Source organism: Diabrotica undecimpunctata, chromosome 8 (assembly GCF_040954645.1).
Source record: "Diabrotica undecimpunctata isolate CICGRU chromosome 8, icDiaUnde3, whole genome shotgun sequence".
NCBI classification, from domain to species: domain Eukaryota; kingdom Metazoa; phylum Arthropoda; class Insecta; order Coleoptera; family Chrysomelidae; genus Diabrotica; species Diabrotica undecimpunctata.
The window spans coordinates 138,959,252-138,977,181 of record NC_092810.1 but is presented as its reverse complement, the minus strand read 5'-3'; the positions used below and the strand labels follow the sequence as shown (position 1 = coordinate 138,977,181).

At 32.9% G+C, this 17,930-nt stretch overlaps 1 protein-coding gene across 9 annotated transcripts in view; it reads right to left on the bottom strand.

Annotated features, from left to right (window-relative positions):
* The window catches only part of LOC140448099 (glyoxylate reductase/hydroxypyruvate reductase-like), a 33,694-nt gene that overhangs the window by 14,280 nt on the left and 1,484 nt on the right, over window positions 1–17,930 (bottom strand). For 2 of the 9 annotated variants that reach the window (XM_072541164.1, XM_072541158.1), the window contains exons 2-3: window positions 1,588–1,723; window positions 14–135 (exon numbers count right to left, since the gene is read on the bottom strand). In XM_072541164.1, coding sequence (XP_072397265.1) covers window positions 14–135; window positions 1,588–1,661 — 196 coding nt within the window. In that variant the 5' untranslated portion in view covers window positions 1,662–1,723. Of the gene's footprint in view, window positions 1–13; window positions 136–875; window positions 956–1,587; window positions 1,724–1,779; window positions 2,263–15,341; window positions 15,744–17,930 lie in introns of those variants that run through there. The other 7 variants (XM_072541157.1, XM_072541159.1, XM_072541165.1 and 4 more) reach the window with 7 other exon arrangements.

Sequence of the window (17,930 nt, the reverse complement as noted above, 5' to 3'; positions counted from 1 at the left end):
TGGATAGTTTTACCTGCTGCATCTAAAACTTCTGAATCCAGCTTAACACCAGACGCCCAAAATAAAGCATCCATTCCTCTAGCATTTTTTAAAATATTTTCTCTACTTTCTGTCTGAAGCTGTATGACGTTACACCTAAAATATCATTTATTTTAGATTTAGACTGTAAATTAATTAGTTTTTAATTTATTATTTACTATTTATACAATAAGTAGATATTTAGAAAGAGTAGATGTTTAGAAAAAAAAGCATTTTCTCATATCATTATATTAACTCTTTGTAGCACTTTCTAGTTTACTGAATTTTTTCCTAAAACTGTCTTTTTTGGCATTTCTATCAAATATTTCTACGCCAGTCTCTCAAACTGTAAAATTCTAATATATTTTTAGTTATAGTAATTGGAAAGCTACTGAGAGCTTAAATGATCAATAGTACAAGCTCAGCCGATAAAATGTTCTGAAATTTTAATCCGTTTGGAAAATTTCAATTTATAAAAATAATTTTTAAATACATATACACTATGTTACACTGAAGTTTTTCACTTCACTGTATGTTTTAATAATATTGTTATCTATCATACTTTATTGTCTATTGTTCATATTATCTACTGCAAATTCTAGGGGATTATCGTCCTGTGCTGCCTTGTCCAACATTTTGTTGCAACTTGTAAAAATAAAACGGATACAGAGACACAAAAAGATATTTCTCAGAAAAGGAACATGTGTCACATCTGAGGTTTCAAATAATAAATATAAAGGGGACAAGCAGATAGGCAACCCCTGTAGCAGATTCTGCCTCTGCCCCAAATAGTTCTTAATTAATATGTGTCCTCCAAGCAAACATTTAGCATGGTAAGTGATCTTCAACAAATTTACCTTTTTCTAGTATAAAGTTCAGGTTGAAGTACACCAGAACCAAATTAAAGGTCAATCTAGTATTGGCAAAGAGCTTATACATAGCAGATTTGAAGGCCTCTGAAAAAAATAAAGAGATTGTTGCTAGTCCACTTTCCAATCCAAGGGACGTTAAAGCAGTAAATCAGTATTAAAAGATCTTAAATCTTAACTGGAAAGCTGTCGTCTGTGAGAAGGTCTTCAATATACATTTCTTATTATCTTTGATTCTCTGTAACTCTGTTTTTCTCTGTTTTTTTTTTAACCTAATATAGTTACTTGCTGTTTACTGTTGATTGATAAATTAAAGACATTGTAATAAATGAATATGTTATTTACCACATTTGGAACGTTGAATAAGGTTATTTTTTTTACATAATAGTATCTTACATTTAATTGCCAAAAATATATAGGAATTAAATACAACCATCTCTGAGACGAGACCTTTCCATTTGTATTATATATATTCATATGCATCTATATTATTTGCTATGACGTTTATGAGCTCTCCTAAATAAAATGCAAAATGCAGTAATCTGTCCTTGATACATCAACTCCTCAGATACATCAAGAGGACCACCTTGTATATAGTTTAGATAAGAGAAATATATGACCATCTCCGAGTATTTTATTGTAAAGTTAACATGTAAAAATGTTTAGAAGCTTTACAACTAAGTATATTATACTTACTTACCCATTGTCGTTTAGTAGAGTTATTCCAGAATCTGGAACTGTAGGATTAGTCACTAACACTTTAAAGTTGTTCATTTTACGTTGTCGAGCTTTTCCCAGAACAGACGAAAAGCTAATAATGAAAAATAGTTGTAAACCTAAAATATATAGGAAAAACTTATCTTACACTACAACCGTTATTTTGTATACATACAGATTTAAATTATATTTTAATCATTCATTCATTAATCAAATAATGCGGTTGACATAAAACCACACTTTATGAGGTTTACATAATGCATCTGTTATCTCTTTAACACTTAGCACTTTAGTATGGAAGAAGGTTTTAAATTAAAATATTGAAACCATAAACCCAAATATTATTTGTACCACACTTTTAATACAATTAAATTACCATATTTAACTTATTTTGACAACTATAAAAACCCGATTAATCAATAAAAACATTAACGGTGCCGATCACCAACCTTTTATTTGTATTAGTGCGGAATGTTTATTAATTTTTATTAGCATACTGGATTATAATGAAATAGTGGTTGATAGTCACTAAAATAATAAATTTTGCTAATTCATATTCATTTTGCTCTCTTTATTATGACCAAAGAATATAAACGCAATGCGTCTATAATCTTTGCCTTTGTTATGACATTATATTTATATTATGACAAGTATGTGGTGGACGGTATGTGACAGCAGTGACAGTATCATCTGGTGTCTGTGCAAGGTTGCCAATTTTTGTCGTAGGCTTCTTTCACAGTATAGAGCAGATAGTTTCAGTAATATATATTAGAGATGTGTAGTTCACCATCGAAATAGTTCAAATGAACGATTCTTTCAACTGAACTAATTGAACTAGTTCATTAATTTTCATAGAACTAGTTCACTGCGAACGATTTGCATTATAAATTGTGTCTCAACTTTTAAAGAAGAAAATAATGAATGAATGAGATCATATATTTATTATTTTGAGAATGGGATGGACTGACTAGTTTAAAAAAAGAAGTGTCGATTAGCCTCAGATAACAGATCATAATTCTTATGAACGTGACAATAACATAAACAGTCTTATCTTAATATCATAATGGTTCGGATCTTATGCCCATGCATTGGCTTGAACGTTGACATGCTGTGTTGTTTCTCGTATTGTAATTTTGAAATAACAATTTTAAGTTGTGGTTAAAATGATTGATGTATCTACATAAAATATAATTTTATCTAAAAGTGAGAATGAATATGTGTTATTTAATGTTCCTAGAAAATTCACTGATTTTTTTGTAAGGTTCTTTTAGAAATAACCTAATATAGATACCTATGAGTTTAAATATACGTAAATATAAAAATAAATCATACTTGAACCATATTTATATTTAAAACGGTTAATAATAAACAAATCTTAATAATTTTTTGCAAATAAAAAAAATGTTATGTGCAAAACATTTGAGAAATAAATTTAAAACATTTAAACCCAAACATACGATCGAAAGAAATGGTTCCGAACCCGAACTACTTGTACGGTAGTGAAAGAGTGAAAGACTGACTGAAAACCGAAGAAAACGCGCGGCCGGCGCCGAGCTTGTGTGATGATAAGACGAGACATCTGGCAACCAGTTTGGTTAGGGTTGGATTTCGATTTCGGTCCTACAAATAGTTCTTTCGCGAACTAGTTCACTGAACTAGTTCATTTTTGTGAAATAGTTCTCTTGAACTAGTTCGTCTAAAAGAACTAATAAGCACACCTCTAATATATATTCTTTATCTATGGTATAAACCAAATTTATCTTAAAGATGCAGTAGCAGTAAACAAACCAACACACGTTATCAACATTATGAATATTACGAGGAGCACTCCCAAATCATGATTTACAATGTATAAACGTACATAATATCCACCTCATAAACTATATAAATAGACATCGTATACGAAACTCAGCATACCATATCATTTAGTAGTCCTTGTACGCGGAAGAATTGCTATAACTTAATTGGACCACTGTTGTTCTAGTGATAATATTTTAGCCAGGGGCGTGCGTCAGGGAATTACAGTGCTTGAATTTATTCATTTATATTTATAATAAATGTTATCATTTATATTTTATGATCAGAAGAATAACAAAGATAAAATTAAATTAATAAATGTTAGAATGAGGTTTTCCAACAACATAATATGCGAATTCGTTATTGTAATGCATTGAATTAATAAAATTAAATTAAATATGTAAAAATTGTTTTAAAATTAAATGTAATATCTAATGGCGGTTTCCCACCAAACGGACAAAATAAAAACAAAACAAAACACAAACTCGTATCCAATAAAACAAAATAGCAACTTTTCACAAACTTTACTAAAGACTGGCGTGTTTTGAAACAGTTCGTTTTGTTTTTCGAGTCCCGAGTTTTTGAAACTCGAGTCTGTTTAGTGGAAACGGTCAGTTGTGTTTATTAATGGACTATCTCACCTCTGACGTTACCATGGACAGGGCTTCGAAAACCTTTCTAAACATTTCTACACTAAATACAAGATAGAGCAGCAGTAAGTATAAATAAACCGTCAACAGTATGATTGTTACGAGGGGCACTCCCACATCATGATTTTAACGATGTATAAACCTACATTTTCCTGTATTATGAAATACATATGAAAATATGAAGTAGACATCGTAGCATAAGTCGTTCACAGGAATAACAGAACTGTAAATAACTGAATAAACATGTTAGAATGAGGTTTTCCAACAACATAATAACGTGAATCCGTTATTGTAATGCACGGAATTAAAATACAATTACATTAAATGTGTAAAAATGTTTTAAAATTAAACGTAATATTTAAGGTTGAAACGGAGTTGCCACTCGTGAACTGAGCTCTTAATGGCACTCCATTCGTTTTTTTAAGGAAAACGAAATTTCAAAGCAAAAACCTATGCAAAGGTCAGAAAAATCTTGTCAAAAATAAAAACATTCAACATATCTGAGTAATAAATAAAACAAAAAACTCAAAGTGTAACTTAGGTAATATTTTACTCAGAATCTACCTCGAGTGCCTGTGAATACCTTCTTTTTTCTTTACCCATTTCATCTACAATATGCTTACAATAGTGTATTTTTTTATGTTTATTCACAATAGTCAAAAGCTCGACTTTTAGAACTGAATTGTCAAAACTTTTGATCGCAGCCACTTTTGAATATCCGCTTTCTTCAACTCGGTTGTCGATATTTATTAAACGGGGAGTATATAACGAATATATTAAGATAGAAAAAAACATAGCGACTACCAAAATGGCACTACACATGGGGATAAATGTCTTGCATTTACTATAGTAGTTAATTTCCAGTTCAAAAGTAAATTAAAAATCGCTTTATTTTTAGGTAAAGGAAATAGGTTGATCATTTGTCACATTGGTAGTGAGGACGGGTTTGTTCCTGATGCTTTATGGGCTTTTGAGTCAAAAAAATCTGGCGACTATCATGAAGAGATGATTGGCGAGCCATTTGAAAAGTGGTTCTTTTCGATATTAGAAAAATTAGACAAAAATTCAGTTATTGTTTTCGACAATGCACCGTACCACTCAAGAAGAGTGGAAAAAATACCGACAACCGCGTCGAAGAAAGCGGACATTCAAAATTGGCTACGATCAAAAAATATAAATTTTGACAACTCGCTTCTAAAAGTCGAGCTTTTGGCTATTGTAAATAACCATAAAAAAGAATATACTAAGTATATTGTAGATGAAATAGCTAAAGAAAAAAATCAAATAGTATTGAGACTTCCGCCATACCACTGCGAGCTTAATCCGATTGAGTTAATTTGGGCAGACTTAAAAAATTATATTGCAGAGAAGAATACTACGTTTAAATTTTCAGATATGAAAAATCTTTTTCATGAAGGAATTACGCGTATTACATCTGCCAAATGGCAAAAATGTATACAGCATGTTCAGCAAAAAGTCGAACAAAAGATGTGGGATCTTGACAATATCATTGAGACTCAAGTTGAACCACTGATAATTAACGTAGTTAATGAGAGCAGCACGTCAGACTCTGATTATGAATAAAATATTAATTTACACTGTGAGTTTTTTGTTTTATTTATTAGTCAGATATGTAGAATGTTTGACGAATGATTTTCTCGGACATTTGCATAGGTTTTTGTTTGAAACTTCGTTTTCCTTAAAAAACGAATGGGGTGCGATTAAGAGCTCAGTTCATGACTGGCAGCGCCGTTTAAACCGGAAGCTCTTAGATATTAGTAATCATAATTTCAACGCAATTTAAGAAGTTTTTACTTCTGGCGGCACTTCTTCAAGTGCACCTTATATTTTTTTAATACAAAATTTACATTTATGAAAACATTTTAAGTTAAGGTATATCTGTATTCAAATTTACGAAATTTATGTAAAATGAGATTTCAATTTCTGGTAACATTTGTAATCTGGATCACGTGAGTTTTATTGTTTTTCAAATAAAAACTGAAAACATAATAATAAGTTACTTCTTTTGAGGCGAACTAACACACAATTTACTTTAAAAAATAAGTGTATTTGATGTTTCGATTTCGATCGTTTAAGTGTCAAAACAACGTTGCAATTACTGCTTTATTATTTTTGTCAAACCATTAGTTTCTTTTTATTTTACAGTAGTGAAGCTAATTTTGAATTTCCTTGAAAATAATACTAACATTGTATATTTTATCTTCGTTGTTCATAGTAAACAAATCTTTAATTGTACATACTGTTTTATTAATTTGATAGGAAATACGAAAGCAAAACCGCACGCCTATGGAGTCTTACGTAGCATAGCCTGGTTTTGTTTACTTTTACTGCACGTCGAATTTGAATGAGGTGTAGAGTTATTTAGTCTGTGGCATGATACAATGAATATACTGTGTATTCATTGTACCATGATACGGAGTATAGTTGTTATTTATACTGTGCTTCTTTTGTCACCATAGGAGGGAGGTTAGCGTCTTCACAGGAAATAACTCCATATCAGCTCCCTAGGTGCTCTACAGAGGGCTTCGGTTAGTCAATCCGAAGTTGCCTCTGCGTTTCCATCTTAATTAGGCAGGATAGTAAAATAAAACTCGGTTTAAGTCGAAAAAGGTCCTAGTAAAAGAGTCAGGACAAACAGGGAGCAGAGCCCCGTGAAGGAGGCCCCCAGGCGTAGGACACCCTACATGGGGACCGTAGTAAAGGGTGGTAAAGCTAGGCTTCACTAACCATGGCTTGAGTACTTCGTATTCAGAAGAGTTATTTCCGCCTTTTTGGAACCGTGTGGACGTGGACCAAGCCCGCTACTAAGTACAAGTTCCATGGGAAAACGGTTCCTTTCAGATTGTTGGCCTTTTGTTTGTTTGGGTAAAACGCGTGGAGGATAGCTGTGGCTATGTCCTCACCTAGGATCAGGTATCGTTGTGCAATGAGATTGGGAAATCTCCAATCTCATTGCACAATCTCCCCCTATCCTTGTGATTTGAAGTTGACTCTTAAGGAGTGTGTGTGGGGCTCACTGTTTATTATTTGGTGTTGTGATTAGGTGTTTATGAATGTGGAATATTAGTATAGTTATTGGTTGTGTGTTGTTGGCTTTTTCTATATGTTTATGATTGTGAGCTTGGTGGAGGTAAAATGAGGATAAATGCTAAGTGTGTGTTTGAATGATGTGTGTGGGTTTTGGTATGTGTATATCGGTGTGCATGTAGGTGTAGTGTTGTGTGTTTATGTACGGGTGAAGGTTTGGTTTATTATGTTATTAAAACAGGAGGTGGTTATGGCGTATCCATATAGTGTGTTGAACATCATGTCGTATGACGGGATTTATTTAAGAGTGTATACAGGTTGGGTTTGTTTGTAGTTTTTGAGTTGTGTGTTTCGGTGTGGACACCTTGGTGAGAAGGCGGGATAGGGACCATTACAGTTCGGGCATTTGGGGACAGATATCGTGGGGCATGCAGTAGACCTGTGCTCTAGTCCACAGAATGGACAAATGAATGATTTTTTGGAGCATTCGTTGCTGAGATGTCCGCTTTTGCAACATTCAATCGAACTGGAACGGAATTGCTAGATCTCAGAATCTCGCAATTTAGCCGTTCTCCCTCGATCTTGATACCGTTCGAAAGTGCATAGGCGAATTTAGATTTGGAGTTCGTGAAAACTCTGATATGAGGTGGGTTGGTTTGTGGTGCGGGCAATTATGCGAACTATTTTCGTAAAAGGAAATCTGTTTTCGGATAAGTTATCCTCGATGGTTTTCTGGGAAAGGTTTTTTCCGACTCCGGCTATGACTAAGTGAAAGGTTTGTGAATCATTTGGAGCGGTGAGTTGTGGTTGTTGTGTGTTTGCGGTTTGAGGTTGATAGAGTTGTGAGTTGTTTGTTGAGGTGGGGTCGGTGTATGTATGGGTGTGTGTATGGGTGATGGTGTTGGATGAGTGTGTGTTGGTGAGAGTGAGTATTGTAATTGTGAGGGAGTGTGGTTACTGGGATTAGGGGATGGAGGATCGCAGTAAAGAATATCTGCTTTGGATGCGGACCGGGTAGGGTTGTGTTGTTCTGTGTGTGTGTTGCTTTGTGTATTCTTTGGTATGGTGAGTGTTCTTGGTGTTGTGTTATTTGTGTCTATGTATTCTGCGGGTTTTCGCTTGGATATGGATATGTGACTGTGGTCTGTGATGGCTTGCAGATCCTCTTCCCACTCTCTTATGTTGGGAACAGGACCTGTTGTGCAGAGGATGGCCTGGTTTTCGGAAGGTTCCATTTCCAGGCTGAAAGGGGTATCTCCAAGGAGATTGTGGTTTTTGAGGGTTCTGAGAAATTTTCTATGGCTAGAAAATTTCTTCGGGATTATTGTGATGTAGTATATGTGTGTGTAGTGTCTGTTTTGTGGCGGGGTTTTTTGGTGTAGGTGGGGGTATGGGTGTGGATGGTCGGGGTGGAGGTAAGGAGAGGGTGGCAGAGTTTTTAGGTGTTTACTGGTTTATTTGAGGGCATTGGTTATTACAGTCCTCTCTCTCTATAACGATATGCAAGGGACCGGGAATTTTTATCGTTATAAGGAGAGATCGTTATATAGAGAGACAAAATTCGGTACTGTTATATTAATAATACTGTACTAAATAACCTATTTTAATTTAAAAAATTTATCAAAACGAATATAACTGAATTAACACTGTATTATACACCACAGATTTATCAAAGAATAATATAAGCAATACAGTATAAAAAAAATGATTGTACAACTAAAACATGTATACTGTACAATAACAAAATGATATGCTACTGTAAAATATATTTCACCATGATCTGTTTCCGTTTCCCTTTCCACAGAACTGACCTGATCTTGTCTTGAAGACGAATAAAATCTTTCACAGCACTCATGTCGTCTTCCTGGTGGATGAAGAATCGATGCAGTAGTTTTACCGCATCCAATGTCTGCTGAGGGGTCGTAGCTGGTTCTGGCTCTGCTTCCACTTCCGGGTCACTGTTTTCTTCTTCTACACGAACTGCTTGTAGGATGTCCTCGTCAGAAAGTCAAGATGTTGTAGCTACATTTTCATCAACTTCTTTAAAATCTGTAGGTGATAGTAAGTTCAAACTGTCTGGCCCAAATATCTAATGGAAGGTCATCGTCATCATCAGTCAATCCTTGATCTTTCAGCCATTCTGCGTGTTTGAAGGAATGTTTTATTATATTGCCCGTCACTTCGTCCCAGGATTTACTAATCGTTAGGATCGCGTCAAGAATGTTTAGTTTAAGATCGCCATTGTTCTCAACCAATTCCATCAAAAGTCTTCTCCTGTAATGGCTTTTCAAACTCTTGATGACACTTTGGTCCATGAGCTGAAGGACACTCGTTGTGTTTGCTGACAGAAAACAAAGTTTCTTTGTTTATTCCCCACTTTCTTATCGCTTCTTCAAAAATTTCCGAAGTCATCCACGCACTCTTGTTTGCTTTATAGGTCACCGGTAGATTTTTTATGTTTTTGAAGCAACGTGGGTTTTTCGACTTCCCTATCAATAACAATTTTTGCTTCACCGAACCTATCACGTTAGCCGCCACTAAAACTGTAATGCTTTCCTTAGAGAGCTTTCCACCAACGCACTTTTCCGATTTAAGTTTTAAAGTTCTGTTTGGTGTCATTTTAAAAACCAATCTTGTTGATCAATCACGTAGTTGATCTTGTGCCGCAGCTTCCACTTGCTCAGCCAACCCTCAGATGCCTTGAAATTCTTAATTCCAAGCTCAGTTGCAAAGAACTCAGCTTTTGTCCTGACCACAGGCCCAGAAAGTGGAATATGGTCCATACGCTGCTGCTGGAACCACTGAAGCATAGCGCGATCTAAATCTTCGTACTGAGGTTTCCGCAACTTCTTCCTGCTACCGCCCTCCATCTCCGCTTCAAGCCACTTTTTTCTGTCCTTCCATATCGTAGCCACAGTTGACTGAGACAGCCCCGTACGGCGAACGACATACGATTGCTTTTCACCTCTCTCTACTGCTAGAGTTATCGATAACTTTTCCTCCATCGAGAGCACTTTAAGCTTTTTTGAAAACATATTGACTGTTGACACACTGAGACACAACTCAATCTGGAAATTAAAAGTCGTCAATAGATGACAACATCTATGTGATAACAGTTAGGCACGCCGCTCGATCAATAAAAGTCACGTAACCCTCTGATAAAATTGAGTAGAATAGGTGGCCGCATTCCTTAAGCGCAAAACAAAACAACTGCTGGATAATGACCTTGCCACTCGTGACTCAGGTGGTCTGAACTTTAAACATAACACATTTGTCATCGACTATTAAACGCTGAACAGTTATCGCTATAAAGAGAGAACGTATCGGTATAGAGAACGAATTAATACATTGTCCTTATGACGAACCAACCAACGCTTACTATTTTCATCGTTATAGAGGAATTATCGTTATATAGGGAATCGGTATAAAGAGAGATTACTGTATTTGTTTGATTTGTTCAGATGTGAGTGGTGATTTCCCCTGTTTTTTTTTGTATTTTTTCTGCTATTGATGTGAAGTGAATGCTGGCCGCCTCAGGATTTTGATGGCAGATCTTTCCCAGAGCCTGCTGCCAATTATGTGGCGACCTTGGTTTGTGTCCATCTATGGTGATAGACACTTGTGATGTGTGTGATGATGTGGAATGTGTGTCTGAATCAGTGTCCCATTCTGTAGCTGGTGATTTTGGTGGTTTTTGGTGGTTGTTTCTGTTTTCGTGCTTTTGATCGTGTTCGTGGCATGTTGGTGTAGTATGTGGTTGAGTGTGTTTATGTGTGTATGAATTGTGTAATTTGAAAGTGTATATGTATGTAATTAGTAACTGCCAATTGGCTTGGAAAATGCACCCTTTTTATACACTTTATTTTGTATTAATATGTGCATTTCCTACTCCATCGGCCAATCATAAATTTCGTATGAGGTAGAAAGTCGGGGCGATGCACATAGGAGTGCATACTAGTCCTTAGACTATGGCACTCGATGACACTTTCAACAAAGAATATAGACGCAAAGAATATAGACAAAGAATATAGACGACTTTCAATGTCAAGCATTTAATGATGTAGTCACAGAATAAATAACAATAATTGTTTTATTATTCTGTGGATGTAGTTTACAATTTTTTCAAAATTTGAAACAAATTTTTTACAATTTAATCAAGTTAAGTTTATTTTATGCTTTTATATAGACAAAATGGCAGTGTTTTCTATTAGTAATATAATAAATATTACACAAAAAACGATGTCTAATTATTAATCTTATATGTATTTGTAAAATGTTGGATTAATTAAAGGAAAGATATGGCACTCCGCGAGTGACCGAGAAGGGGAAGCATAGCTTTCTTACCGTCTACGCACGGAGTGATGTTTTTTAATTTAATTTATTTGATTTGGATTGCGTTGATTTGATTTGATTTAAATTAATTTGATTTGATTTGATTTGATTTGATTTGGATTTATCAGTTTGGTATTAAATTATTTTGAAATTCGAATAATCATTATTTGCAATAACCATTGGAAAGTTTTTATTGATTTTATATTTATTTTTAAAAGATATTTTGTTTGTAACTATAATATATAAATATTAAAGTTACCTCTCTTTTCATAACCTTTTCTAATACTAATAATAAGAGAAAAGTGAAATTTTACAATATAAATATTTATTTTAAATTGTTTAAACAAATTACTCGCTTCAATAAATAATTCGTAAATAAAGTAATTCAATTTTAAGGATCTCTGTAACGAGGTGCCTCAAATTAAAAAAAACATCAATTTTCGTTGATTAGAAACAGAGACATCGTGACTTTTATTTTGAATTTATGAATTATTCAGTTTTAAAAATAGTAAAATCGAGAAATACAAAAAATGCTAACTCAGGTTCTAAGCGGTCGTAGGACATTGATTTTTTTTTTCAAATTCGTGTAAAAATGCCAACATTCCGAATAAATAACTTAACTTCCTATATGTCGATGCGTCTGAATTATTTTAAATGTTTATGAAGGTCGTGGCATATTATCGTGCACGTTGCGTTTCCAGCACATAGCGTTTCCGAAAAATATAATTTAAATGGTTTTAAATATGAACAACGCACACTGTCCGGAACATTGCGTTTCAGACACTTGTTCAGTATATTCGAAAACAATATTTTACTGATGCCGACGGCTGCGTAACGAGTCGTAACCGGTTTGTAAGGATAATGTTAATTAGATACCCGTCGTTTTCCCCTTGTTCTTTATTTAGGTCTTTGTTTGCTTTTGATACAGAGTAATTAAAAAAAAATAATTTTCGAGGCTATTTTGTCATTTATGCATGTGTTTTTATTGATTTGTGACAATTAATCACGGAAGTGATAAACAATTAGGAATTTAATAATAATTAATAGGTTTAACAATTATTTTAGAATGAATAGGATTCAGTTTAAATATGTTTTAAATTTAATTTCACCTTCAGTTAAAAAACAAAATACTACATTTAACGAAGCCATACATATCAAACCAAAAAGTATTTTTAAAAAGAAGAAGTATCACTTCCGTACAAAAGTCCTACTTGTTTATCACTTCCGTGATTAATTGTCACAAAGCAATAAAAACACATGCATAAATGACAAAATAGCCTCGAAAATTATTTTTTTAAATACTCTGTATCAAAATCAAACAAGTTCCTAAATAAACAACAAGGGGAGAACGACGGACATCTAATGCACATTATCCTTACCAACCGGTTACGACCTATGTTCCGGACAGTGTGCGTTGTTCATATTTAAAACCATTTAAATTATATTTTTCGGAAACTAAACGCTATGTGCTGGAAACGCAACGTGCACTTTTCTAAACCTATTTTACAATATTTAACATAAATTTTGTATTCATTAAACAATTTATTTTGATGAAATAAGCCTTTCTTTTAAATCTCCTGGAGGTTATGAGCGCGATGATTGGGTGGATTGAGTAGCTCAGAAGTTGCGTTCATGCTCACAGCCGGTCCCAAGCCCGGATAAAAGAGGAGGGTTGATGGGCCAGGTTAGCATCCTACCCATTGTAAAAGAAAACAGGGCTCAAAGAACCGATTTCAACCTCGGAACCTAAGATGACGAACCACGCAAAGAAAAGGAAAACGAGAAGGAAAAATAAGCCCACAATCATATTAACAACATGGAACATTACATTTTTCAACAACAAAGACCAAGAGGTAATAGAAGAACTGATAAATAAAAACGTAGACATTTGCGCAATCCAAGAAACCAAGAAGAAAGGTAAAGGCCAAAGAGACTATAACCAATATTTTCTAGCATACAGTGGAGTGAAGAAAGAAGAACGAGCTGGAGCAGGCGTAGGTATACTTGTCCATAAAAAATTTAAAAGCAACATAAATAACTGCCGTTATATCTCCGAAAGAATAATACATATGAACATCACAATGGACTACCGAAAATTAAATGTCATATCTATCTATAGCCCCGAGGACTGCAAACCTAAGGAGGAACGAGAGGCATTTCTACGAACAATTGCAAACCATCCTGGATTAAATACCTCATGAAGAACCCTTAATTCTTATGGGTGACTTTCATGCACGAATCGGATATGAAATAGTTCCAGGAGTAAAACAAAGATTTAATGAAAACCATGTCAACGCAAATGGAGAACTCATGGCTAATCTCTGTGCTTTTAACGAACTGAGAATCAATAATAGTTTTTTCGACCATAAGCTCCAGTATAAATATACATTTGAAAACTCCAGGGGGCACAAATCTATGATTGATTTTATAGTCACTAATAGAAAAATCCACCCAAAGCAGATTCTAGATATCCGAACTAAACTCAGCAAACGCAGGGAGAGGAAAAGTTCAATGTAGAATTACTGTGGAACGACTCTACAAGAGAAATGTACCAAAGGAGGCTAGAACAGAAGATACAACTGAAACAAATAGACGACATCGAAGATATAAACGCCAGCTGGGAGAAAATTAAAAACCACATTGAAGAAGCATCAACAGAAGCTCTAAGAAAACGCAAAGTCATACTGAACAAAAAAACAATAACAATACACCATGGTCCAGAATAGAAATAAAAGAGAAATGTAAAGAGAAACGAGAGGCCTACACGAAGTACAAAACATCAAATACCCCAGACCTGACACATCTAAAACGAGACGATTACTAGAAACAAAAGAGATGAAGATACTTCGACGAATATCAGGGAAAAGTCTGTTGGATAGGGAGAGAAGCGAAAACATAAAAAGAGCATGCAATATAGAAGACATAAACGGATGGATGAAAAAACGGAAACAGGAGGGGAACGAACACATTAGTAGAATAGCAGAGGATAGGATAGTATGAATAGCACGAGATAAGTCACCAAATGGACGAAGAAGTTTTGGCAAACAAAGAAAAAGATGGTGCTACAATTTAAACAATTTATAAGGCTAATATTAAAGAAGAAATAGGCTTCAAAGCCTACATACAAGAAGGAAGAAGAAGAAGAATAAGAATTTATCAGAATTCTATCAGATTCTATCAGAACTTATGTAGAACTAATATTTTACGCATAATAACGTAGATAAAAGCTTTCTGGGATAAACAATTTCAATTTTTCAATAACCGTTAAGTAAAATTTCTTGAAATTTTTATATACTTAAAATGTTATATTCATGTGTTATTGTCCTTACTATCACGCGAATTTGAAGTTTTTGGTGTATTTTTAGATAAGTTATTAATAATTTTCTAAAAAAAAACTTTTAAAGCTATTTTTGCAATAACTAAAGAAAAAATTAACAAAAATAACTTTACAAACACTTATTTTAAAGGACTTTAAAAGTAAAATTTGCTGCTAAAATCTGCTTTTGCATATAATTTTCCGGTCTTCATCTTTAGTATTTAAAATGAAATAGCTATCTTACATTGTTTATATATGGTTTACAAGTAAAAAATGACGTTTAATCATTTGCATATTGTGATTATTACATATTGTTATCACCAAATTTATCAAAAGCAGTTGTTAGATATCTGAATCAAAGAGTGTCACAAAAGGCTTTTTATTTGCTGATTTCTCTGGTCTATCCGTGGACTTTATTGTATGGCCTACGTAAAATAGTGTATAAATACAAAATAATATACTATGCACATTATCTTTTATCTTTATATAGTTTTCATACTCTCATTTTTAATTTGTTGAATCTTAATTATATTTAAAAAATATACAAAATAATTTCAAATAATTTTATAACAAGTAAAGTAATCATTCACTTACCAATTCTAAGGACATCCATCCTGACTAGTGTCATTTTGCTAATCTTTGTACAAACACTCCTCTTATTAGACTGATTTAATAAATAAATATGAAATAAGAGAAAGGTATCTAAATTATATGACCCCAGAAAACAAGTTTTATTGCATACGCCTTCACCCACTTTATTTCTGTTCGATAACATTTTAATGTATTAGTTCCAAACACTTTATTGGCATAGATATAGGGCGACCCAGTTTCCTTTTATTGGAATTGTAGATTTTTAAGGACATTTTATGTAGTATATCTTTAGTTGTTGATCAACTAATAAATTTGTTTATCAATATTTAAATACATCAATACACCAGAAATTCAAATATCACGATTAAACTGCTGCTATTGTTCAAATAGCAAATAGTTCAAATGCTATATTATCAAACCATCTAGAGCCTGCTATTAAATAAAGACATGTTATTTTTATGAACGCTCTAAATCAGTACATCGAAAATGGGTAAAAAAGTTACAGAAAAGACGATCTTAAGTACAATTTGTGACGTTTCTGGTTTTTTTAATTGTGGCTGTCAGTTTGTTGGACTTATTGCTGTTTTTTTGTCCTGTTTTTTCATTTAGAAGTTATTTATATTACACAAATAGTTGTTTTCACAACTAATTTTATATTGAGGTTTGAAATTGTATGGTAAGTGTATTTTATTTTGCCATTAATTTACAGAAAAAGTTAATCTCATTTTCTAGTTAAGGAATGTGTTTATTTAAGTTTCCGCAAAAGTGAAAAAATGACAAAAAGTATAGTATTCTTTATATAAAAATGCGTGCACGTCATTCAAGATTTACGTCAGAACCCCACAACGTTGCCAAAACATCAGAATAGTAAGTAAGTGGGGAATTTTTAAAATGTCAACTATTTGTCAAACTATTATATTAACAGTAAATACACTTAGTTTTAAGGTTACTGGAAGACACTAAAATATATAAGAAAACATTTTAATACAAAATTATATATTCTAAATTTTAAACTTAGCACTTTTAGAGCATTAATAGTAAAAACGTCCCGCCATTATTTCTTGTTCAAAATAATCTATCTTATATGAAAGCTTATAAGCTTTCTACAGACTATTTAGTTGTTTTGGCATGTCACAATCACAATACACAACAATAATTAGTTTTTAAAGCTATTAATCTAAATTTAATATGTATTTATAAATACAATTTATTAATATAATATATTATGATCAAACTGTGTAAGAAATCAAAACATAAACAAAATTCTTACTCTAAAAAAGCGACAACCCTTTAAAACCATTTTGCCACACGCTGAACTGTCAAAAAATTTGAAGTATTCCCGTATCAGTTGCGTACAATTGTCGCATATATTTAATTAAAATTATTATTTTGTGGAATATTAGACTTATAGCATTATTTCATAAAATTTATATTATTAATAATAACAAATGTTTTTGGTTATTTAATAAATATAATTCTAAAATTCCCAATATAATAATATTTAGATTTTTCTGATTATTATACCACGTTGACGCCTATGAAAGATCGAGCAGTTCCGTATGGGTTTCGTATTAGTAGCTGTGTTAGGAAAATTTGAACTCTAAGGTTGACGTTCTGGAAATTTTAAATATAAGTGACGCCACTTTATATAAATTGTGACGTGCACGCATTTTTATATGAAAAATACCATAAAAATACTTATATGGGCTTGATGATAACTTGATGATAGTATAGTAGAGCATGCTTTAAAAGTACACAGGAACAGCATAAATTTATTAAAAAGTAATTTACACCATGACGTTCAATCTGCTGCAGTTATAAATAATAAAGAACCAGCAAATAAGAAAATACGGAAGCAACAAAGCTTTTATTCTACTAAGAAAAAAAGAATGCTAAAAAAACCCAATATGCTAGGAAACAGTGAGTTGTCCTCAATGAAATCCGTTTTATTGTCAGAAAAATGCATTTTAACAAACCCTTCTGATGAACATAATTATGTAAAAACTATGATATAATTTTATAATTATTAAACTGTGTATATATTTTAATAAAACTTTTTGTAAAAACGCTTTTTTTTAATTTATTTATATTATTGTATCTATCCTTACATTGATTTTAATTTATTCATTCGAATTTTCACTTGTACACATGGTAGGTGAAGTGTGTCTTTCAAGGGAAAGTTAAAATTTCATCAATTAGTTATCCAAATAAATCTTTCAGGCTTCCTATATATTTAGTAAACCTTCATATTAATATCTAATTGGATTACAGTCCCAAAAAGGAAAAATATAAAACTCAGCAATATTATTTCTACTTCAATTATAAACTTCGTACTGAGAAACGTGTTTTTGTTTTTGAAATCAATGAAGTAAACATTAAACAATGAATCAAACAGCTGACATTTTAAATTTCCTGGAGATGTCAATGTCACAGAACAAATATCAATTGTTTTCTGTCCTGTGTCAATGTGTTATAACACGACAACGTTGTAAATAATTTGACTCATGCGCAAAGTAGAGAGCACCACTGTGTCTTTAGCCGCTCCTTGGTACAATAGTGTAGGTTGGCTACGGTGTACTTATGACTTACGTC